Source organism: Phyllostomus hastatus, unplaced genomic scaffold (assembly GCF_019186645.2).
Source record: "Phyllostomus hastatus isolate PE091 unplaced genomic scaffold, TTU_PhHast_1.1 phas_contig_329, whole genome shotgun sequence".
In the NCBI taxonomy this organism is placed as follows: domain Eukaryota; kingdom Metazoa; phylum Chordata; class Mammalia; order Chiroptera; family Phyllostomidae; genus Phyllostomus; species Phyllostomus hastatus.
The window spans coordinates 1,332,689-1,356,899 of NW_025333854.1; the positions used below are offsets into that span (position 1 = coordinate 1,332,689).

The 24,211-nt window shown below is 66.4% G+C and overlaps 2 protein-coding genes across 3 annotated transcripts in view; both read left to right on the plus strand.

The window, feature by feature from the left end:
- DHX29 (DExH-box helicase 29) overlaps positions 1-11,739 on the plus strand; it is a 36,199-nt gene extending 24,460 nt beyond the window's left edge. For both annotated transcript variants that reach the window (XM_045839860.1, XM_045839861.1), the window contains 9 exons: positions 461-589; positions 680-755; positions 1,258-1,482; positions 3,903-4,039; positions 4,430-4,523; positions 6,462-6,764; positions 7,764-7,895; positions 8,724-8,820; positions 11,058-11,739. In XM_045839860.1, the coding sequence (XP_045695816.1) occupies positions 461-589; positions 680-755; positions 1,258-1,482; positions 3,903-4,039; positions 4,430-4,523; positions 6,462-6,764; positions 7,764-7,895; positions 8,724-8,820; positions 11,058-11,113 (1,249 nt within the window). In that variant the 3' untranslated portion in view covers positions 11,114-11,739. The remainder of the gene's footprint in view (positions 1-460; positions 590-679; positions 756-1,257; positions 1,483-3,902; positions 4,040-4,429; positions 4,524-6,461; positions 6,765-7,763; positions 7,896-8,723; positions 8,821-11,057) is intronic.
- Positions 11,740-16,604: 4,865 nt separating this feature from the next.
- Positions 16,605-20,405, plus strand: CCNO (cyclin O). The gene is made up of 3 exons (XM_045839923.1): positions 16,605-18,665; positions 19,154-19,339; positions 19,773-20,405. The coding sequence occupies exons 1-3, from the start codon at positions 17,811-17,813 to the stop codon at positions 20,256-20,258; spliced, it is 1,527 nt and encodes a 508-aa protein (XP_045695879.1). The 5' UTR covers positions 16,605-17,810; the 3' UTR covers positions 20,259-20,405.
- Positions 20,406-24,211: the final 3,806 nt, after the last annotated feature.

The following is a 24,211-nucleotide window of genomic DNA, read 5'->3' on the forward strand; positions in this document are numbered from 1 at the left end:
CGTCTGCGGGGAGCGCAGGTGCCCAGCACAGGGCGGACCCCGGGCTTCCAGCAACGCGCCTTCGGAGGAGGCGTGCTCGGGGTGTCGCTGCGTCCCGTGGCGAGCGGGGCGAGCGATGGCGGCCACGGTGGCACTTCTCAGAACTCCGGGAGTCCCCGTGGCAGGGCCGCTAGGCGTCCCACCGAGATCAGAGAGGGGCCCGGGTCAGACGGACGCGGGCAGGCTAGGGGAAACAGGTCTCCCCTCGTGCCGGAGCTGTCAGCTCGGCAGCGTGAGAGTCCGTGTGCGGGCCTTGCCGAATGACGTAAGTGTCAGCCGCGGTTTGGAAGACACCGCTCCACAACGATGGGGCCTTTTTCGTTCGTCTTCAACGCGACTTCAGGAGTCAGGTGGGCCAGCGTCTCTGGAGTCTGACTTAAGTCGGTGGCCACACGCATTTCTCGCTCCCCTGTCTCCGCAGGTACCACGAGAGCAGTCAGATGAGCTCCTTGGTGGAGACGTTCGTCAGCAAGGCGAGCGCCCTGCAGCGCCAGGGCCGGGCCGGGCGGGTCCGCGACGGGGTCTGCTTCCGCATGTACACGAGGGAGAGGTACGGCCGGGGCCTCGCGTGGGGACCGCGGTCGGTGCCGCGTGGCGGCCGACGGTTCCCAGTGACGTGCGCTGCCGTTTGGTTTTCCAGGTTTGAAGGCTTCCTGGACTACTCTGTCCCCGAAATCCTGCGTGTGCCGCTGGAGGAGTTGTGTCTTCACATCATGGTAACCCCTCTGGAACTCACGGGAACTTGTTATTCTTCTCCCCTTCCTACTTTCCTTACCTCGTATTGCCCCAGACGTTCAAGCCCTTGTACGGAGCCACTGTAAATAAGTGCCCCCCCACCCCACCCCACTGTGCTGTGGTCCCGGCCCCGGCTCCCGCCCTCACAGGGCAGAACGCAGCCTCACACCCCACACGGGCCGTTCTCAGCCGGGGGTGTCACTACTCACCGGGACAGGTGGCTCTGTCTGTGGGGAGGAGGGAGGCCCTGCTGGGGGCATCCTGTGGGTGGGGTCAGAGGGGCAGCTAAACCTGGTGCGGTGCCCCGCACAGCCCCCCAGACATCAGGCATGTGGCCCCCGGAAACCACCGAGCTGACACCGGGACAGCCTGACCCACCCGGGGGCTTCCCCCGGGAAGGAAGCAGAGGCAGCCCCCGCCGGCCTTCCCCGCGGAGCGGAGCGGAGCGGAGCGCGCTGACTCGGCCGCCCCTGCCCCCTGCAGAAGTGCAGCCTTGGCCCCCCCGAGGACTTCCTCTCCAAGGCCCTGGACCCTCCGCAGCCTCAGGTGATCAGCAGCGCGATGCACCTGCTCCGGAGGATCGGCGCCTGCGAGCCGAGCGAGCCGAGGCTGACCCCCCTGGGCCAGCACCTCGCGGCGCTGCCCGTGAACGTCAAGATCGGCAAGATGCTCATCTTCGGGGCCGTATTCGGCTGCCTGGACCCCGTGGTAAGAGAGGGCGCTGCCGCCGCCCACTTGGCATTGCACTTTGGTGGAGCAGTCACCCTGAACCTCTCGTTCGGTTCCCTGACTAGACAGGGCGCGCTGACAGTGAAACGCGGGGGGTCTGAACGCTGAGTGGGAGGTTTGAGGGTTTAACGCTACACGCAGGGAAGCACATCCGTGCACTCGCGCAGGCTGCGGGTGCTGCTGTTACTACGTGCGAGGGCTCGGCTCGGCTCGCCTTGCTGCGGAACGTCCGCTCGCAGTGTTGGTTTAGCTGCACGTGGGGTAGACCGGGGGTTCTCAACCTCCTCCTCCTGGCACACACAGACTAGTCACTAACATTCTGCGTCACGCCCAGAACTGCACTGTTGCGACCTGACCAAAAGCAGATGGAATTGCGACTCATTTGCCCAGGACGGCTGTCGTGTTGGTTGTGGTCGTCTTTTGGGTGGCGGTTAGTGGGGGGGGGCCGGGGCCCGGACCGGACGCCCGGGTGCTGCGTGCTGTGCCCGCGCTCGAGGGCCCCCCCCCCCACCAGGCGAACACCGCCGCCTTGGGGGGGCCGTTCTCCGGCAGCTCGGAGCCCGCGGGCTCCGCTGTGCGGGGCCACACACGCTGTGACTCCCGCTTTCCCAGGTCAGGTCCCTGTGCTGGAATTCACCCGAGTGCTCCGACTGCAGAGTTAGAGTTCCCAGGGGCCGGCAAGGACCAGCCGTCCGTTCCTCGCAGCATCTCGGATGCAGCGTCTCGGACGCAGCAGGTGCTGTGCCTCTGCCGGACTCCGCGGGCCCCCCGGCAGCTGGGCCCCCCGGCAGCTGGCCCCACGGCAGCTTTCGGGCATCCCCACGCCGTGGCCTTGCCCGGGACGGCCGGTCGAGGCCGTGACAGAGCAGGACAGGGGAGTGCGCCTCTCTCGAGTCTCCTCTTCTTTAGCATTAGAGACAGACAGACACTTGCCAGAGTCACGTCGAGTGCAGAGAGTGGGCTCTGCCTTGGCAGCCGGTCTGAGAAGCTGCTGTCACGGCGCGGGTGGTCAGGAGAGGCCGTCAGCGACACGGACGGGGAGCCCACCCAGTGGGAGGACGGATTCGCCAGTGAAACCACAGACACGGGAGTAACCTCCGAAATATATGAAGAACTTGTGCAACTCAACACCGGGAAGACAACCAACCCAGTTAAAGAAACGGGCAAAGGACCTGAATAGACACGTCTCCAAAGAGGATGTACAGACGGCCAGTGGACATACGAAAGGTGCTCACTAGCCATCGGAGAGATGCAGATTAAAACCAGTGAGATACCACTTCACACCGGTCAGAATGGCCATCGTAAACAAATCAAGCGCTGGCGAGGATGTGGAGAAAGGGGACCCTCGTGCACTGCCGGTGGGATGCAGACTGGGGCAGCCGCTGTGGAAAGCGGTGTGGAGATTCCTGAGAACACTAAACATGGATCTGCCCTTTGACCCAGCGATTCCACTGCTGGGTCATGCCCTAGGAACCCTGAAACCCCAGTCCGAAAGAACCCCTGCACCCCGGTGTTCACGGCAGCATGACTTACACCAGCCAGGGGCTGGAAGCAGCCCAGGTGCCTGTCCCCAGAGGAGCGGGCGTAAGAGCTGCGGGCGCTCACACGGTGGGGTGCTGCGCAGCGGAGGGTGGGGCGCCTGCCTTTCCCGGCGGCGGGGACGGGCCTGGGAGCCCTGTGCCGAGGGAAATGAGAGGAAGACAAGCACCACACGGTGTCACTTCTGGGTACAACCTGATGACCAGAACACACGGACAAAACAGAAACAGAAACAGAAACAGGCGAGGACACGGGGAACAGGCTGACAGCTGTCAGACTGCAGCGGGGGGGCGGGGGACAGGACGGAAGAGGGTGCGTGACCCACGGACACGGACCACGGTGTGGGGGTGGCCAGAGGGAAGGGGGAGGGGGATGGGTGGAGGGGGGCAGAGGGGGGGATGGGAACATCTACAACAGCACCAACGATGAAAGTGTAGTTGTTTCTAAAGCGCAGCATGGCGCCCTGGCTGATGCGGCTCGGTGGACTGCCCGAGGGCCTGTGAACCAAGGGGTCGCTGGTTCGATTCCCAGTCAGGGCACATGCTCTCGCCCGTCCTGCGGTCAAGAGCGTTGCCGGCAGCGGGGGTTGGGCGGGGGGTCGCGAGGTTGGAGTGAGGACGCGGGGACAGACCCGTGGTCACTCCCTCAGTCCCGTTTGTCTCCGGCTCCAGGGCCGCTACGCTCTGTCTCACCGACACGGTGTGAGGACAGAGTGGCGCATTTCTGAAGCCCCTACCTAACGCGAGGCTGCAGGTCGCGAGTTGGAGCGCAAGTGCGCGCTTGCTCTCGCACGGCGAGCGTGGGGCTGCGGGAGGAAGCGGCGCGCCCTCTGACCACGGCCCCCGGGGTTCCCTGCGCAGGCGACGCTCGCGGCGGTCATGACGGAGAAGTCGCCCTTCACCACCCCGATCGGGCGGAAAGAGGAGGCGGACCTGGCCAAGGCGGCGCTGGCCGTGGCGGACTCGGACCACCTGACCATCTACAGGGCGTACCTGGGGTGAGCGAGGGCCTGCGGGTCCGGGCGGCTCGCTCCGGAGCCGCGAGCGTGTGGTCGACTTGCACGGGGAGACCTCAGTTCGAGACTGAGACGTGAACCAGTTCCGAGTTACGTCGTCTTTCGAGGCACAGTTAACTGCCCCGCAGACGCGTGGTTCTGCGCCACTTTCTGAAGTTCGAGAGCAGCGCCCTCGCGTGTGGGGTGGGCGCCCCGTGACGCTGACTCGCTGAGGCTGTGCGCTGGGGCTGAGCTCGTAAACACAGCCGGGAGCCCCCGCCCGCAGGCCACCCCCTTTTTACGTGGGGGGGACTCGGGGGTCTCCGAGGAGGGGGTCTGCCCGGGGAGCCGGCGGGCGGGACTGGCGTCACCGTGGTCGTCCCGTCTCTGCAGGTGGAAGAGCGCACGGCAGGAGGGCGGCTACCGCTCCGAGGTGGCGTACTGCCGCCGGCACTTCCTCAGCCGCACCGCCCTGCTGACGCTGGAGGTGAGTGTGGGGTGGGGGGGGGGACACAGCCTCCTGACTCTGGGCTCAGCCGCGTGGGCGGGTCTCGGGTGGGTGCTGGGCCCTCCCCGTCCCCAGCAGTTCCCGCCACGAGGCGACCCCAAGCAGTCCCACAGGTGGTCCGTGAACGCTGTTTTCTGTGAAATCACGACGACCCTGGCGACTGAAATGTGTCTGATGGGTTCCCGTCCTCTGTGGCTACTTTTTGATCCCCAAACTGTCGCCTCTGGACAGCGGGAGCCGCTTTGGGTCCCCGAGCCCTCCCCACACGGCCCGAGCAGTCTGGCGCTGCCCTGTTCTGGGAGCGACCGCCCGCCCGCGCCGGCTGCCTTGGCGTCTCGTGCTCCAGGCCTGGAACCCGTCACTGTTCTAAGGGTGCTGATTCCTTCTGAGGGGCTTCTGTTGCACCCCCAGACGTCAGCCAGCGGCTTCGCTGCAGTGTGGGACGGGAGCCTGGAGAGGCATCGGGGCGTCGTGCCCCCGCGGCTGGCCGGGACCAGGCTTGTAACCCTGCCCCCAGGCAGGCAGGGGGGCCGGTGACTCATCCTCCCCTCCGGCTTTGGCCGCGCCCGGGACCAGACTCCCCGCCGAGGACGGGGTCGGAGGGGAGTCAGAGCGGAGAGACAGTGCTGGGAGAGCCCGGCTCCTGTGCCGACCGGCGTCCCGTGGTTCTTAGTGCTGGGGCGCGTGTCGCGTGCGGCCGGTGTCCAGTGAGGCTGGGCGACGCGAGGGCTCTGTCCCCCATGGGCCCTCTTCCTGTGCTCACGTTCCGAACGGTTAAACAGATTTCCCGTATAATCCGGCCCATTCCTTCCTGTGACCTGGGGTCCCTGCCGGGACGACAGCAGGGGCTTCTCCAGGGGGACAGACCTCGTCCTCCCCGAAGCAGGCGGAGGGGCGAACTGAAGAGAAGCCCCCCTGGGCCGCTGGCTGGGACCCCACTGCAGTGCCCCCCGCACACCTTTGCCGCCCCCCCCCAGGCGCCGCCCCCTCCTTCCCAGAGCCTGTCCTCGCCTCCCTGGGCTGCGCCGCCAGGGAGTCGGTGTCTCCCCAGCCCTGGGGCGCGGCCGCAGCTGCCTGGTGGTCTTCCTTGCCCCGGAACCCACGTGCCCTGAGCCCCCGACCAGACGCCCAAGGGAAACCCCGAATGTGAACGTCACCCAGTAATCACTTGTGTCCTGTTGGCTGTGAGGAATGCTCGTCCTTCCTGTAGAGTCCTAGCTGATGGGCACTACGGGAAGCAGAAAAGGGGTTTAGGCGACTGTTTGTTTGTTTGTTTGACTCAGTGTGTGGGGTGACACTGGTTAATGGGGCCGCGGGGGTATCACGTTCTGTGACACCTCAGACGTGCACTGCACTGAGCGCCCCCCACCCCAGAGTCAGCTCCTCGTCCATCGCCACACACTGGCCCCCTCCTGACCTGGGCAGCAGGTCAGGGTATGTGAAGTTGCCGTCAGCCAACTCTCTCCAAGTTGCGTGGAAAATCCAGGCGGGGCCCCCAGACCTGTGAAGACGGCCCTGGCGGTCTCAGCGGGTCCCTCCATCCCCCCACCAGCTCTGCTCTGTGGGCGGCCCGCTGCTCGGCCGGAGGGAGCTGCGGGGGCAGCTGCCGCCGCAGGGACGCAGGGAGCGTGCTGAGGGACCGTGTGCGCGGCCACCTTCTCGCCGCTCCCCCACTGCAGACAGCCGCGGGTTCCTGACACCTGGAGTGCCGGGTGGCGGACACGGGTGACTCCTTAGTCCCTGGCCTTCCCGGTCTTTCTGCTCCGATTTAACCTGCGCTGCGGTGACGTGGATGACCCCCTGGCACCTTCCCGTTTTGGCAGGAAACGGTGATGGAAGGTGCGAGGCCGTCGGGCAGTCTCTCTCTCTCCTGATCAGTTGCGGCCTCGTCTCTCTCTCCCTCCCCGCCCCCCCCAGGACGTAAAGCAGGAGCTGATGAAGTTGGTGAGGGCGGCGGGGTTCTCACCTCCCGCCCCTGCTGGCAGCTGGGACGGCCGCAGGGCCGGCCAGGCCCTCTCCTTCCAAGAGATCGCCCTCCTGAAAGCTGTCCTGGCCGCCGGGCTCTACGACAACGTGGGGCGGATCATCTGCGCGAAGTCAGTCGATGTCACGGAGAGACTGGCCTGCGTCGTGGAGACCGCCCAAGGCAAAGCGCAGGTGCACCCGTCCTCGGTGAACCGGGCCCTGCAGACGCACGGCTGGCTCCTGTACCAGGAGAAGGTGAGGCGCCTCTCCCACCCCCACCCCCAGCGCTGGGGCGGGGTCCGGGAGCCGTCCGCACGCTGCGTCCTCACTCCTCACGCTGCGCCGGGCGGGGGTGGGCGTCCGGTTCTGGAATCGAGCGGCTCACTCCCGCTCACACTCGCGCTCGGGGCGCACGTAGTCTCTCGGTGGAAACAGTCCTCACTCGTCGAGGGAAGAAAAGGGCTCCGCGGTGGCCGTCGCCGCCGGCTGGACTCGAAGCAGAGGGAAGGCAGAGCGAGGTCGCCCAGGAGCGGGGACGTGTCGCTTCCCCGAGGTCTCACTGAGGCGCTGTCTCAGCGGGAAGGCCCTTACAGCTGCGTCCCCAGAGAAGGGGTCTGGGGAGACCCCCGAGTCATGGGGCGACGGTGCGAGTCGCCGGGTGACCCTGAGATGACGTCACACCGCACGTTCACGGTCACAGCTAGGACAGTCGCCCGCGTCAGCTGGTTAGGGTGGCAGGGGCCCACGATTTCCCGCCGTGTGTAAGTGTAAAACTTGGGAAGTTCCTGACCCACGGCCACGGCTGGACACTGGCTGGACTCCGCACCCGTGAACTCCAGCCTAGTGTTCCTCTGCGCTAACCACCTAACTGACAGCGCCTGCGGGGTGGAGGTGCGTGTCGGCAGGCTCACGGTGCTCACGGTGCGCGGCGGCTCGCGTGGAGAACAGCACGGTGGTCAATAAGTAGCGACACAGGAGCGGACTCCGTGCTTCGCGGCTGGCCACTGCAGACCCGCCTCTGCCCACGCCGCGTGGCCCAGCGTCCCGGCGGCGGGCCTTCCAAACGCCTTCGGAGAGCAGGAACCCTCGGGGCGGCGGGGGCGGCGGCGCACGCGCGGGGCTGTGCACGCGCGGGGCTGCAGAACTCAGGCCGCGGGTGCCGAGTCCCGGAGATGCGTGCGCGACCCCGGTGCCCGCGCTCGGTGCTTCCGCGTCCAAGCTGCGAAGGTCTGTTTTCCTGCCGTCCCCGCGCAGGTGCGGTACGCCAGGGTGTACCTGCGGGAGACCACCCTGATCTCCCCGTTCCCGGTGCTGCTCTTCGGCGGCGACATAGAGGTTCAGCACCGCGAGCGCCTGCTCTCCGTGGACGGATGGATCTACTTCCAGGTGCGCGCTCCCGCGGCGGCTCTTTCCGGCGGGGCTGGCGCTCCACTCCCAGTGCCGCTGGGGGAGGCTCCCGGGAGCGTCTCGGCATTTGTGTGGCCTCCCCTGTAATTTGGCGGAAAGCAGACTACTGTGTCTCGCCTGCGTGGTCTTGAGTCTGCTGCACTGGAAAGTCCAGCGGCACTGCCGTAGAGACCACCTCGCCTCCGGTGCCCGTGGTGACTCCTTCCTGGAGGGGTGGGGCGCGCGGGCGCCGTGAGAAGCGGCTCTCGTGGGCCGCACCAGTGCTCCCGGCAGAGCAAGGTTTTTAACGCTGGGACGGCCTGGCCCTCGCACCCACCCTCCGTCCACGCCTGCCTGGTGTCGGCACCGCTGGGGGAGCGGAGTGGGCTCCGCCACCCGCCGGGAGGCCCTCCCCCTCCCCTGCCAGCCCACCCGCCCCCGCCGGCCGGGGCGCCCCGAGCACGCCTGACCCGGGGAGCGCCGGGGCGGCTGTGTGTGTGTCGGGGGGGGGGGTGGGCGGCGAAGACGTCTCCCCTGCGGTCCCCAGGGAGCTGAGGGGGCGGCGCCGTCCTGTGCTCAACTCTCTCGACTCCCTGCGGACCGCTGCGTGGTGCGCTTACGGTGAATGCCTTCTCACGGGTGTGAGTGGTGCCTCGGGGATGCAGTCTTCAAATGCGTGGTCCCGTCTGCGGACTCGCAGTGGGGACATGGGGGCTGGCGCAGCTCGGCTCCGGGCGGGAGCTTGCCCGCGTCCTCCCCCCGCAGTGCCCCGCGCCGCAGCCGAGGTGCGCGGGCCTGGGTCCCCCCACCGCCCTCCTCTCCCCGCAGGCCCCCGTGAAGATTGCCGTCATTTTCAAGCAGCTCCGGGTGCTCATCGATTCTGTCCTCAGGAAGAAGCTTGAAAACCCCAAGATGTCCCTTGAGAGTAAGTGCGCGACCACAGCGTCCGTAGGAACAGCGCGCTCTCCACCGTCGCAGTGCGCCCTGTGGCCCCGGAGTCTTAGGTCCGAGCGGCTAAAACCGTGGCGGCGGAATGTGTTTAGTGCTGACCCCCGTCAGACCCGTGGACAGCTGCTCGCAGGCGCCGATCGGGGCGGCCCCTTTAGTTGACCCCGCCCCCTCGGCCCCCCATGTCCGCGCTCCTGGCCATTCCGCGGAACACGGGTAGGACTGAGCTTTGCAAACGGTGCTGCTCGTCGGCACACCGGTAAACCGGGAGTGCGGTCACTGGAAATCGTGAGAATGAGGGACCTTCGGGAGGCTGCTCCCCGAACAGGTGCAGAGCCCTGAGTCTACGAAGCCGGCACGGCAGCCTTCCCAGATCGTGGTAGATGCTGAGGCCCCGTGAGCCTGGCGCGGGGCCCCCTGCACTGGCCAGGCATGAGGGGGCCGGTCCTTGGGTGGTCTCGGCAGCTGGGAAAACACACAGTTCCAGGCCCGCCGGGACACACGGGGTCTCCTCCGAGGGAGGCCTGCGGCTCTGCGGGTTTCTGTCTAATCTGAAACGCTTCCCCTCCCCCGCCGCCCTGCTTTCCGAATGAAGTGACGGCTGTAAACTGGGTGGTTTTCCAGGTGGGACCGCCCCATTCAGGATGTAGTTGGTGCATCTCCATGCTCTGAGTTAGTGCGTTTCTCTGTTCTGTTCCTTGCAAACGGGGCATCCTGTCTAAAGGCTTGACCAGAGTCAGGTTTTCAGGAAAGGAATTGTTTCTGGTTGGTTCTAGACTTCCCCTTGCGTCGCACCAGGAAGCACTTGCATTTGGCTCTTCTGCCTTAAGGGCTTTAAGAATTGGGTGGTAACTGTCCCGGTGGCAACCGTCCTGGTGGTAACTGTCCCGGTGGCTCTCGCTGCTGAGCAGGTGGGGGCGGGGGGGGGGGCAGCTGAATGTGGGTGCACAAGCCTGACGCAGGGGCGGTTCTCCCGGCTGTTGGACACCGGACGCCGTCTGCACGTGGGGTTGATTCGGGGGTCCCTCGGGGAGGAGCTCTGTGCGTCACGGCGCAGCCTCGGTGGGAGGGGCCTCAGCAGAGGTCGGGCGGAGCCCCCACTTCCCCTCGAGACCAGAGAATCATAAGATAATCAGTGTCTCCCTTGCTGGCGGGAGAGAGCAGAGCCCACCCGAGAGGAAGCACAGTTTCTGGCTGGGGAGGGGTCTGCGTGCACTTGCGCTGTGCCCTCCTGGGCTTGACAGGGAGAAAAGCTGGGGCATGATGAATGCCAAGCTTTGGAAGAAGAAGTAGCTGAAGTCCCTCCTGTGCTGCTGGCTACTCGGCTGCTCCTCCGGTAAAAATCGTGGTTCTCCTTAGACCCGCAGCTGCTCCCAGTCGGAGTCTCTTAGTCCTGCAGAGCAGTGGTTAGGGGGTCACAGCATCAGGGAAGCTGTTAACGCCTCCTGCTGGGCAAGCAGCAGGTTCTGTGGTGGGTCTGTGTGATGCCTGGATGCGTGAGGCTCCTTTGTTGTGGGGCGAGGCTGTCCTCTGGCATTGACACCTCTGTGGGCCGCTCCCTGGGAAGCCCTTCCCTCTTCCACTCCCATCCGGCCCTCCCCAGGCCCCTGGGTGGAGGGCGAGAGTGGCAGCAGTGCCCCCTCCCGGGGAGTCCCCCCTGGGGAGTCCCGGCACTCTGAGGAGCACGTGCACCAGCCTCTGGAGTGGCTGCGCAGGTGGGAAGCCAGCAGACGCTCGTCATTGGACAGGGACGTTCAGTAAGGAAGTCCTCACAGGGGACTGGCAGTCACATCCGTCTTCTCCCCGGGCCTCCGCCTGCTCCTCGCCAGAGTCGGCGCGTGGCTAGAGCAGCAGTCACAACAGGGTCTGCGGGGCAGCAGGTCACGAGGCCGGGGGCTTTCGCCCGGCACGCCACGGGAACTTTAAAAAGGGGCAGACCAGGCTGCGGAGTCGGGGTGTGGCCCCCTTTCCCTCCAGACCGCCGCCGGAAAGGACAGCCGCCCGCGCTGAGGACGGCTGGCGCGGGGGCATCGCCAGCAGCACGTGGTCTGGTGCTGCGGTGCGGGGTTTCCGTGGTCGGGGTCAGTGCTCTGTGCTCCAGCTCAAAGCAGCGTGCCGACGCAGCGTGCCGACGCAGCGTGCCTGTCGCTGGCACACGTGCGTGCGCGCTGGGGGACGCGCCGGTGACGGGTTTGCCCTGTCTCCCCCGCGCAGACGACAAGATTCTGCAGATCATCACAGAGCTGATCAAGACGGAGAACAGCAACTGAGCCCGGCCTGCGGGCCGCCGCTTCGAGAACACGGGTGACGGCGCGGGCGAGGGCTCACGTGCCCGTGGGCCTTCCGGCGAAGCCTCTTCCTTCCCGGCGGGGCCGGCCCAGCGGCAGCGGGGAGCGCCCTCCTCACGCACGCACGTGTGACGCCCTGCTTCCTCCCCAGCGACGGTGTCACTCAGCGCGTCTGCCGCCGCCGCGCTCCCAGCAAGTCCTTGGGGGCGCCCCGCTGCGCGCACCCCGCTGTGCCTTCCGGGCGGGGCCTGCTCTGCAGCGTCCGTGACTGGGTGCTGGGAGTCCCCCTGCACCCACCTTCCCCCCACACCCCCCAGCGCCAGCCCCTGGTGCCCGGAGAGCTGACCCCTCCCTGGTGCGGAGAGGAGGCGGCCCCAGACCGGCCGCAGGCAGACCCGTGAGCTGGTGCCGCTGTAGGAGTCGGCCCCCGGCCCCCGGCCCCCCCAGCCCAGACCCGAGCAGCCCCTCGCGTCCTTGGCCGCAGGCCTGCGCCCGAAGGTGCCTGCGCCCGAAGGTGCCAGCGCCGCGCAGTCGGCAGCACTGGCTCGGAGCGCACAGTAGGTACTCGGTATTTCTTGACGAATAAAGAACTTTTATTACCTACTTAATTTCTGTGTAGAAGGCAGAACTTGGGAATGGGTGGACATACACACTCTACATTTAACTGTAGAACGGAATTATCTGCCTGAAGCCAGTCTGGGGACACCAAGCAGGCCCCATCCAGCCCGGGGGCACGTTCCCTCTCTTCCCCCACAGTCCCCACAGGGCGTGGGGGCCCGGGGCGGCTCAGCACCTGGGGGCGAGGGGGTGAGGGGAAGGGCCGAGGGCACAGAAATGCAGAGCGAGCCGGGTGAACCCGAGACCAGCTGGGTTGGGGTCGGGGGGTGAACGGCAGCGGGAGGAGCAGGAGCCGAGGGAGCAGGGAGCCACTCGCGCGCGCGTGCACGTGCGTGTGTAAGGCGCAGTGACAGAGCGCGGTGCCCCGTCCCCGTCTGTGCTCCCGGCCGTGAGCGTCTGGGCGGAGACGGGGGTCTCCCTGCGTGTCCTTCGAGGTAGCGTCCTAATCTTTCTTTCCGTTCTGGTGGTTCTGTGACGCTGGCCCCGGTTTGCCCCCTTTGCCCCCTCCGCCCACCCCCACCCCCCACCCCCACCCTGCAGTCCGTGTGCGTGGGTCACTCACACACGTTCTTTGGCCCCTCCCCTCCTTCCCACCCCTGCCGTCCCGTCATTCCTGAACCGAGGCGGGTGGGCGGGCTCCTGGGACGCTCTGCAGAGAGGGACGTGAGTCGTCAGACACACAGCACCCTGGGGTGCTCGACCTCGGGAAGGCTGGGTCCCGGTCGGTGGGGAGCGTGATGGCCGTTTCGTGGGGGACGTCGTCCGACTGCGCTGTGTGGTCAGGCAGAAGGCCAGTGACACAGGGCCCTGGGACGGGCAGTCTCCTCCCTGGGGGTGGGAGCGAAGGTGACCTGTCCCTTCCAGTCCTGGGCGGGAAGGAGCCCCCGCAGGTGGCCCCGCCGACCCTCCTGGGCCCGGGACCGCGGCAGAACTCCGAAGACGGCTTCCTGCCCACGGGAGTGGCATGGGCTCGGCCTCGGCCTCGGCGGGGGGGTCTGGCCAGGCCTGAGCAGAACGCAAGGCCCTGACGGCCACTGAGCTGAGCCGGGAAGGCTGGCCGTGAGGACGGAGAGTGCACTGGGGAACCAGGCCGTGTGTGTGGCCCTGACTTGTTAATAAATAGTGCACACACACGCACACACACACACACACGCATGGTGGTGCGCACAGAGAAACACATGCAGGAGACTGGAAGAGCGTGTACCGAACGCCAGGGGTTTCTGGCAGGAAACTTCTCTTCACCACGGACGTGCTCTAACTCCACCACAGTAAGCGGGCACTGCTCTTCCGATCAGGAACTCGCAGTGGAAGTCACTCACCGGAAAGTCTGCGGGGCGGACACTGAAGCAGCGCCGGTGGATGAACCCACGGACCCGGGGTGCAGGGCCGGCTGCAGGGCCCCTGGACGGCCCAGGCTGACCGCGCAGCCTCCCGGGCGAGCCAGGCGCATTCTCCGACTGCTGCCGCAGGCGCCTGGTTCCCACGGGGCTGGGTCACGCTCAGGCTGACCTCGCAGCGCGGGGGTACGGAAGTGCACGGGGGCGGAGCAAACCGTGCTCTGAACGCGCTTCCCTGGGTGGGGGAGGGGGCACCCCGAGCCAAAGAGAAACAGAAACGGAGTGGGCCCGTGGAGGCGGGGGTGTTCGCCCGCTCCGGTCGCTGAGCCCTAAGTCCCAGAGCAAGTCCCCCACGGGAAGGGGCGTGGCTCTGCTCCCCTGAGCGGCCAGGCCCTGCTCCACCCTGCCCACTGCTTTCCGATGTCCCCGCAAGACGGTGGTCACCACATCTCGGGCCTCCCCCCGGGGTTCTCTGCTTCCTACTTGACGAAGGCCCCGAACAGGTCTGAGGGCACGAGTGAATGTCATCAACGCTGCAAATGTTACACCTGCAGGGCCGGGAGGCCTGTCCCCGCCCAACCCCTCCGGGTCTGCAAGGAGGTGGGCTGCCCCTGCAAGGGGCCACAAGAGGGAGCATCGCCACGGCCCACCCCAGTCCACCGAAACCCCCAGGTGCCCAGAGACAGGCCCCGGGTCTTCCGCGTCCCGCAGCCTGGGGGCCCGAGCTGTCTCTCGGCCGCTGTGCTCCCGGCCGGTGTGGTTCTCCTCCGTCCCCTCTGATCCAGGCCCGGGAGGGCAGGCAGCGGCCGCAGACACCCACCCCGATGCCCCCTCCCCTCCCAACTGCAGAACGGAACGCTGCGTCTGGGGGTGACAGAGACGCAAAGGTGACCGAGGGACAACCCCTCGTCGTGACCCCGGGCCATGCTCATCTGCAGGGCGCCGTCTCCGGGTCAGCAGCCCCCAGACCTGCCTCAGTCTCAGGTGGAGTCCGTCTGGTGGGCTAGCATAGGAGGAACAGCAGCCTCCTGGCTCCTTACCACCATACACGCTCACTGACACGTACGTGGGGTGTGTGACAAGTGGCCTGTTGCACACGTCAACAAACTGAACGCCACGTACTATTTTTCCCAGCGAGCCGGGGGCGGGGGGCAGAGAGACACACACCTCAGCTCGAGCAAAGCACCATCGCGGTGGCAGCTAACTCCTGCTGAGCACCCTTCGTGCCTCTGTGACCCTCGGGGCAATTTCACTGGGTCCTCTCGCCACCCCACTGTTCAGCAGCTGGGAAACTTGCTCCAGTTCGTGGAGCCCGGGTGATTCGGGCCCACGGGGGCGGACTCCAGAGCTGGGCGTCTTAACTACCGTTGGGTGCCGGGCCGGCTGCCGCAGGCGGGCGTGAGCCCCGAGGGAAGGCACGTGTGTGAACGAGGGGAGGAGCGGTGTGTCTGAGTGCCTACAGGTGGTGGTGAGGTGGCAGGCAGGCAGGTGTGGACACTGGTGGGCACTTACACATGGAAGGCAAAGGTCGGGCTTCAAGAAGTGCTGAACATTCCTGCCCTTTGCTTACTAAGTGCCAGTGATACGCGTCTGACTTCAAACACCTGAATTACTTCTCAGTTTGGGCGCTTCAGTGCATTAATAGAAAACGGCGTCTTCAGCGAATGTAACTTTCAGGGACGGTCAGACCTGCGTCGAAGGGTCATCTGGGGCGCACCCTCAGCCGGGTAGCACCCCGCTTGTTTGGTTTGCAGCAAAAGGGGCTGCTGCGAAGGCACCGTTGTCCCCCAGCCCCAGCCCGGGGCTCCTCCCTGAGGCCGACGTGCCCACCTGGGGACACAGAACACCACGGGACGCCAGGCCACCTCGGCCCCGCGGTGCTCACGCCCTGGCGGACTTCAGGCCCCGCCCCTGAGGAGCACCGGGGCGGAAGGCGAAGCCGCTCTCAGCGCAGAGGCCCGGTTTAATTAGGTTTGGCGTTTTTTGAGAGGTATTTTAGGTTTACCTACTGCCTCTAAGGTGCACTGGGCCCAGGGCCCGGAGAGATTAGAAAACAAATTAATTTTAAAGACCCTTCACGGGGAAAGTAAAAAGCCCTGAACTTGCACCATACTGCTCCTACCGCAAATACTGCACCCCGCGCCCCGCGCCCCCCCCCCAGCCCGTTTCCCAGCGATGGGGCACAGTAACCTCCCCTCCCCCCAACCCGGGACGTGTTTATTGACTTGAGAGAGAGACACGGTGATTGGCTGCCTCCCGCGTGCACCCCAGCTGGGACCGAGGGGCGTGCGCATGCGCGTGCGCTGGCGGGGAATCAGACCTGCAGCCTTTGGGTGTAGGAGACAACGCTCCCGCCGACCGCGCTACCGGCCGGGGCACAGTCGTCTTCTAAGCAGAGGACAGACCAGCCCTCTGCCTCGGTCTGGCCTCTCCGTGCCTTTAGGTCGAGTGTAAACATTCACGGGAGCCGGACGCAGCCACGGCTCTGCGCGGTCTCGCTGCAGCAGGGGCGCGTCAGGCGAGCGGGGAGCCAGGCGGGATGCGTCTGTTCGCTGCTGGCGGGGCGGTGGGCCCGGTGCTTGTCCTCTCTGCGCCCCAGGTTCCTTTTCTGTGAGTGGGGACAGTGCAGAATCCACCTCTTGGCGCAGTTTGCAGAGTCAGGGAGCACAGCACAGCACCCGGCCCACAGTGAGTTCTACGTGAGCGTGGGTATCCTCTCCCTGCATCCCCCCACCCGGCCCCTGGCCCCTCGGCGCTGGCTCCAGCCGTGCTGGGTCGGGCAGGCCCCAGCGCCACCCCCCCCCCATCCTGTTCCTTTACTGGGAACACACTCGCATCCCCAACCCCCCGCTCTCAGCTCCATCAGCTCGACCAGCACTGGGGTGTTTGGTGGGAGTCGGGTGGGCGGGCGTCTGTCCGCTGCAGGGCGGAGCTCCCACCGCGGCTGCCGCTGGGAGCCGGCTGCCCGGGGCTCGGGGCCCAGCTGAGCGTGAGCGTCGGTAAACACCAACGAACTTCCGTGCGAGCGCGCCCCGTGCCGCGTCCGGGTCTCAGACGGACAACAGTTTTAGTGCAAACGTGCCCCTGCCGTATTCCAGCCGTCCTTCGAGCCGTTTCTCTGTTCTCGACCTGACGCTTGAATTTAACTGTGCCAGACCCGCCGGCGGCGCCGCGGGGAGGCGCCTCGCACTGCCGGGCACACTTCAACGCGGACCCAGGTGGCGCGCGCTCCGTCCCCGCCAGCTCTGAGCGAAGCCAGACCCGGCCTTCTGCGCGCACGGGCGCGCCCCGGAGACCCCGCGGGCGGCCGCGAGCGGCGACCTATCCGCAGGTGGGAGGCCTCGCCTGCGGTCTGTGAAGCGAAACAGCTGCGAGGCGCCGCAAAGCCGAGCGCAATGGAGCTCGGCGCGCGCGTCCCGGGAAAACAGCGCCGCCCGGCCCGAGCGCGGGCGCCCCCTGCCGGGGGCTCGCCCTGACCGCGGGGATGGCCGAGCCCTGGGCACCAGGCGCCTCTGCCTCGCGCCCGCGGGCGCGCGGAACGACGGCGCAGCTCTGCGGGCGGGCTGCAGTGCGCTGGCTTTGCTGACGCCCCCAAACAGCTGTAGCGCGTAACCCCGCTGGTTCACGTCCGAAGAGGCCTGGGTGTCGGCCCTGCAGCATTCGCTCGCGCGAGTCACAGACGAGGAAAAGAGCCGGGAGACCCGCCGCGGGAGCGACGTTTCTCTTGACTCCGGGCTTTTCCCGCTGCACGGCTGGGCCAGCAGGGCCGACGCTGGAACCGGGATCCCTGGGTTCTTCCTCCTCGCCCTGGGCGCTTCTGCCCGAGGGCGTCTGATGTCTGCCCCCCGCCCAGGTTCCAGGGCCCCCGCCGCGACGGTGCCCCGGGCAGCCTGAGAGGAGCCGAGGGGCCTGGCACCTGCTTGCAGGTGATTCTCAGCTCACTCCTCCCGTTACAAATCGCACCCCTTAGCCTGGGGGCTAAAAGCTTTGCTCAGATTTGCAGGGAAGGGAAATGGGGGTGACACTGCCCAGAACCCGAATCAGCCCCTTTCCTTCCGCCCGCATTTCTAGAAGACACCGCCCCACCCACTAAACTCCTGGGGACAAAGATTCGCACTCGGATCACTCACGTTGGGAGGGTTTGTTTGTTTGTTTGTTCCCGGAATGGGGTGAGGAAGGCTGGCCGGCTCTGGGCTTACACCTAGTAATTTCACCTTTGGGGGCCTCTGGGCTTCCTGCCCCAGCGGCAGACCCTCGGGGCTCCCGGGTGCTGCTGGTGCCCCCAGGACCCGTCTCCTGCAGGGTCCAGCTGCTCCCGGGGCGGGGCGCTGCGGACTAACCCAGCAGGGCCCTCCAGCCCGGACGCCCCACCCCCACGCCGCGCAGCTCCGCTTCCCGGGGCTTCCCGGGAAGGGGCACTTCCCTGAGGACTCGTCCCCGCCGAGGCCGGGAGCTGGCAGCAAAGGACGACCCGGCAGAGGGGGCAGACGATACGAACATTCGGTAAAGCGGGAGATGCGCCCCTCCGACTGGGTGGCGCGCTTCTGAGCCGCCCCAGCCTACTCGGTGCCGGGTGGCAAGCGCGCAGGGCCGCGCGCCAGGCGAGACTCCTCTGGCGGGACTGGCCGCGAGGTGACGGCTGCGCAGAGCCGCGTGCATGGAGGGACGCTGGCGACTCCGGTCCTGCCTAAGACAAAACCACACGCGCAGCTGAACCGGGGTCGATGCTTGTGTGGGTCGCTGCAGAAAACCCGCGGGCTGGCAGAGTGGCCGCTGCAGGCTTCGCCTGGGGCTGGATCAGCGGGCAGGGAAGGTCCGGCCGTCCGGCCCAGGAGCGGCAAGTGGCCGCAGGACCAATTTCTCCGCGGGGCCGCCCCACCTCCACCGCCCCGGGGTCCGAGCTGCCCCCCCCCCACGCCGGGACCCCACTCGGTTGCCCAGGTAACGCGGGACGCACGCCCAGCCCGCGGTTCAGAGTCGGTGAGCTGCCCCCGGAGCCCCGCCTCCTCCGGCCTGCCGGCCGCGCGCTCCGGGGCGGCAGTTTGGCCGCGAAAGCGCGGCGCCCTGACGCGGGGGCGCAGCCAGTGAGAGGTCGAGGGCGTGGTGGAGGCCGGAGCAGGCAGCTACTTAGGGCCTTGCGGCCCCTGGGGCTGGGCTCCTTCGCGTCCTGGTACCTGCGTCCGGCCCGCCGCAGCCACGGAGTGGCGGGTCGGCCGCCGGGACGCAGCATGGTGACCCCGTGCCCCGCCGCCCGGGCCGGGAGAGGAGACAACGACCAGTACCTGCGTGCGCCGGTCAAGAAGAGCAGGCGCCCACGCCTGCGGAGGAAGCAGCCGCTGCAGCCGCTGAGCCCGTGCCTGCTCCCGGGGGACTCTGGCATTTGCGACCTGTTCGAGTCCCCCAGCTCAGGCTCAGATGGTGCCGGCAGCCCCGCGGCCCCCGGGCGGCGCGGCCCTGCCCAGCAGTCGGCGCAGCTGGATCTGCAGACCTTCCGCGACTACGGGCAGAGCTGCTACGCCTTCCGCAAGGAGCGGGAGAATCACTTCCACGCGCGGGAGGCGCTGGCGCGGCAGCCGCAGGTGAGCGCGGGTGGAGCCCCGGCCCGCGCCAGCCCGGGTCCCTGCGGCGTCCCAGCGGGAAGGGGGTAGGCTCTACGGATGGTGCGCAGTGGGCGGTAGCGGGCTTAAGCCTCCAAACTGGCTGTGGGGACGCAGTGGCACGCGGGGGGGAATTAAGGCGGTTTCTAGGTTGAGTCCGGACTGCTACAGACCCAAGGGAAGGTGTTTAACAATCCCGAGCCGTTTCTTCGTCTGCGCGGTGGGAAGCCCCCGCCCCCACTGAATTACGGAGACAGAGGTACTGTGTTACGCGCTCGGCACAGCGCCAGGCGTGAGTCCTGGCACCCAGCCCGGCTTTTTTCGCCGCGGCACGGCCCGCGCTTCCCAGTTTACGCGCATTTAGCTTTTTCCCCTTCTTCCGGGGAAGCTCCCTGGGTTGCCGTGACCCGTGCATTCGCAGCTCCTCTCCGCCCTAGGCTCAGCCGGCCGCCTCCCGCTCCTCCCGGTAGGTAACCGCGGAGTCCCGCTGCAAGCTGCTCAGCTGGCTGATCCCCGTGCACCGCCAGTTCGGCCTCTCCTTCGAGTCGCTGTGCCTGGCGGTGAACACCCTGGACCGCTTCCTCGCCACCACGCCCGTGGCTGCGGACTGCTTCCAGCTGCTCGGGGTCACGGCCCTGCTCCTCGCCTGTAAACAGGTACCTGCCCGCGGGCACCCAACTCCCTTCTGGCCGCCGGGTCCTCCAGCGCACGCGATCTAGTGACCGGCTCCCTGAGCTCCTCGGGCAGAGGTTTGTGAACTGAGGCGCCCGCAGCCTTACCTTCACAACCACTCCCAGGTCCGAACTAGGCTGCAGTCAGTCCCAAAGGTCAGTGACAACAGCCCTTCGCAGGGCCGCGACTCCCGTCCCTTGAAACTTCCTCAGACCTTTCCCAGTTGGGCAGTAGTTAGAGAAGACGCGCTGGGAGCCCAGCGCAGGTGGCTTAAGTGAAGCCCCGGCCGTCTCGCTGGAAGGGATGGGGGGAGCCCCGGTTTCCCCGGGGTTTGAGGCCGGGGTGCGCCTGGGGCGCTGGAGCGCGTGCGCGTGCACGCGCGCGCACGGGGGAGGGGCTGAGCGCCCTGTGCCGCAGGTGGAGGTGCACCCGCCTCGCGTGGAGCAGCTCCTGGCCCTGTGCTGCGGCGCCTTCTCCCGGCAGCAGCTCTGCAACCTGGAGCGCATCGTGCTGCACAAGCTGGGCTTCAGCCTGGGCGCGCCCACCGTCGGCTTCTTCCTGGAGCACTTCACGCACGCGCGCGTGGACGCCGGGCAGGCCCGCGCCTCCCAAGCCCTGGAGGCGCAGGCGCTGGCGCAGGCGGTGGCAGAGCTGAGCCTGGCCGACTATGCTTTCTGCAGCTACGCCCCGTCCCTGCTGGCCATCTGCTGCCTGGCGCTGGCCGACAGCATGCTCCAGCGCCCGCTCCCCGTGGACTTGAGCCTGGGCGGGCACCCCGAGCCGGAGCTTCAGGACTGCCTGGGCAAGCTGCAGCTCCTGGTGGCCATCAATGGGACCTCCCTGGCTCACGTGCTGCCCCTCCAGATCTGTGACAAGTGCAGCCTGTCCACCAGCTCGCAATAAAGTGGACCCTGGGTCTCCATTTAGCTCCTGGGGCCGGGCCCCTCCCACTGCTTTGAGAGAATGCAGTGTCGGCCCTGGGGAGAGGGGAGCTCCAGGCCCCGCCTGGCCACCAGCTCGTCCTGCGCGGGCTGTAGATAGTGTGCGATATTAGCGCCTGGTCACTTACTTATTTTGCTGAGAGCCGTCTTTGCCCAATAAACAGGCTGTCTGTCCGTCCTGGTATGTTTGAATGCTCTCCTTGGGCTTCTTTGTCGCACGGAGGGGTGGTGAAGGCCTCTGGGCACTGGAGGCCCGGGCAACGAGGCAACAACGGAGGGGCCCTGCCTCCCCTCCCCCCACCCCTGCTGCACTCCGTCCGCAGTTGGCGTCTCTGCAAGAACGCCAGGTCAGGCGAGGCCCCAGTGGAGTCAGGGTTGCCTGAAGGCCTGCACCCTGTGATAGCCACCCCCTCCCCCAGCAGGAGGCTGAGGCCAGCACACCCCTAGGGATCCGAAAGGGTGCTGGGGTGTGACACCCACAGAGCCCACACCAGCTTGTGCTGTTCGGAGGGGCCAGGGTGCACGCGCTGTTGCCAGCAGCCCGGTTGCGAAGCTCTGCGGCCCCCGCAGGTGTGCTGGCCGAGGGAAGGCAGAGCCCCCGGCGGCTTACAGGTGCTGCAGATCGAGGCCTTGCCTTGCGGGCAGCAGTGGCCCCTGCGAACACAGCCCCTCACCCTGCAGCCAGACGGCTCCGCAGCTGAGCCTCTCGCTCACACCTGCTGCCCCTGAGCCGGGCAACAGCGGTGCGGCAGTCATCAGGGCTCTCGCCGCCGCAGCGGCGTTCCCCATTTCAGACTGAGGCTTTTGTGAGGGGCAGCGTCCAGTCCCTCACTTTGCAGTGAGGGACACGGGGCCGCAGAGAGGTCAACCGTGGAGCAGCAGCAGGAGTGGAAGGCAGGTGGTCTGCACTGCCCTCGCTTGCCCACCCTTAGCCACTTTGCTCGACTCCCCCCCCCCCCCAAGTTTCTGCAAGTGCTCGGAAAACGCTCCTCCCGGGACAGGAGGGGCGGTTGGGAGGCGGTATAACGTACTGAGTAAGCAAACGGACTCCGGAGTCTGTTTGCCGGGCGACCTTAAGCGAGTCTACGCCTCTCCTGCAGAGGTGGGAATACCAGCAGCGCTCACCTGGTAGGGCTGGGGCGGGGGTGTGATGTCCTGTCCACTCAGACCCCCAGCACAGGCCCTGGCAGGTAGTTAGCGAGTCTTCAAGGAGGCTGGTGGCGGCCTGCACAGGGGGAAGGGGAGAGGAGTTACCCAGACAAACACTTGGAGACAGAAATAGAGATGAAGCAGCTGGGGCTGGTATGGCTCACTGGGCTGAGTGCTGGCCTGAAAACCAAAGGGTCATAGGTTCGATTCCCACTGAGGGTATATGCCTGGGTTGCAGGCCAGGTGCCCAGGAGAGGCAACCGCACATGGATGTTTCTCTCCCTCTTTCCTTCCCGTCCCCCCTCTCTGAAGATAAATAAAATCTTTTTTTCTATTTTTTTTTATTTTAATCGTTGTTCAAGTACAGTTTTCTCCCTTTTACTCCCATTCCAGCCCACCCACCAAACCCCCCCACTTCCCTCCCATGATAAGTAAAATATTTTTAAAAAAAAGAAGAAAAGAAATAGAGATGAAGCAAATACAGAAAAGTTTTGCCATTTGGAGGTGAACACACTGTTCATTCAAATTTCCTGTATGGGTGAAAACAAAGGGTTTTTTTGGGCGGGGGGAGTCATGTTCTACTGCATTTAGAACTAAATGTATGACAAGCATGCACAAGTAAAAAGCAAACAAAGCAAATTTAGAGAGTCTTCCTTGCACCTGGTTTCCCATGCGCCCTCCAGAGCCGGGAGCCCTCGGTCTGAGCCCCGCCCCCCCGCCCGGGGCCCTGTCTCTCCTGCTGCGTTTGCCGCGCGCACGCCCCAGGAGCTGGCCCCGCCTGGGGTCGGGGAGAGGGAGACAGCGACCCCCAGGCTCTTTGAGGAGAAGCCGGTCTGTGACGGCCAAAAGGAGGAGAAAAACCACGTCGTCTGTGCCAGATTCCCAAGTCGACCGCGGCGCCCTCAGCCCGGCTGTGGGGCGCGGGGCGGGGCCTGGCCCCTCTGCCGCGGTGTGACGCTGGGAGGCGCTGTCTTCCCCAGCACTGCTCCGTCACTCGCCCGAAACCGGTGTGTGACTCGGTTCCAGAACCATCCAGACTGGGGGCCTGTAACCGAGCGATTCCCGCTCCTGGGCCAGTTACTCTAGCGCGCGTTTTTATGTCCCATGCCCGTATTTTTCTGCACAAGTTGATGGAGCTCATTGGTGGAAAATGGGCCCGTTCTGGAAAACCGGGGATGGTCTCCACGTGCAGACCGCCGCCCCAAACTTAGCTAAGAGTCCCCCTACTCCCTTTACAGGCTGGGGGGTTGGTGGGCAGTGGGGGAGGGGAGGGGAGGGGGTGGCCAGGCTGCCCAGGATCCAGGGGAAGGAGCCGGCAGAGCCAGGAACAGGCTGTGGGCGCCCGGAGGTGCCCAGAAAAGGCTCCTTAAGACACTAATTCTTCTTGGCTGGAGTAGCTCAGTGGATTGTGCGTGGGCTGCAAACCAAAGTGTCGCAGGTTCGATTCCCAGTCAGGGTACATTCCTGGGTTGCAGGCCAGAACCCCCAGCAACCACACATTGATGTTTCTCTCTCTCTTTTTCTCCCTCCCTTCCCTCTCTAAAAATAAATAAAATCTTTTTAAAAAAAGATATTAATTCCTCCACACACACCAAGGAGCACCAGTCTCGACATAAGTAATCTCATCCTCGCGGCAAAGCCCTCGGAGTCTGTGTTATGTCTTTCCTAAAGAACTGGGGTCCGTGGACCCGGTTCTGATCCTCGGGCCCTCCCACCCTAAAGCCACGGCTGGTCACGGAGAGCGGCGTCACACGGGCTCCAGCTGGCTGGCCTCACCCTGCTGGGCGGCCGCGTGGACAGACGGACCCGAGTGTCCGAGTGGACACCCGCTCTCATCACTGTGAGGGGCTCCCGTTCCTTATTAGCCCGGGGAAAAAGGACCTTTCATGACTAGTACTAGGCACAAGACACCAGGGGCCCACTTTCAGACGGTGGTTCGGACTCGATGGGTGTGCGCGGCCCGAGGGAGGCTCCTCGGCCGGGCCTGGAGACGCCCCGTTCCGGGACAGGCTCGGGCAGGCAGCCGCCAGGGCGGTGGAGCCGCCACCCGGAGCACCCGGGGGCCAGCGGACAGAGACCGGGGCTGCAGGGGCTGCGGGACTGTCCGCCGTGGCGGTTTCCGAAACCGGAGCACGGTTCGCGGGTGTCACTTTACCCTAACTGGCCCCCTTTCAAAGGCTACGCTCAGGCGCTGCCGCCGGGGAAAGCGGAGCTGGGGGGCGCGGGGGCGCCGGGGACGGGGGGCTCTAGGCCTGGGACGCCCGCAGATCCCGCGCGAGTGCGTCAGCGCCGGGAGCGCCCCCTGGAGTCTCGGGGGAAGGGGCGTCTGCGACGGGGGAGGGGCAACTGTTCCCGCGAGTTCCCGCCGGGGTTCTACGCCGGCCACGCCCCCCAGGGCGAGGCAGACGCTGGGGCCTGGCTTTGGAAAGGGCGCGTTCTGCCCCGCTCTGCGTCTGGGTGGGAAGAAAATGGAACGAGAATCCTCAGCCGCGCATCCCTGCTGCCCAACGGCGGGAAGGAGGCGCTCGGGGTTAGGGACCGGCGGGCCCCGTCCGCCCTATTCCCTCCCTCCCTCCCGCCCTCCCTTTGGCGCGGCCAGGAGGCGGCGGCGCCAACCCTCGCCGAAAGGGCGCTGGCGGGCCCGGGCCCCGCGCTCGCGGCTCCCGGGGGAAGCCGTTGCCGGGCTGGGTTGAGCGCCTCCGCCCCCGCGCAGATTGTCGGCGCTCGAGGCGCCACCTCCGGCGCTCCGGCGCGGGCAGCCCCTCC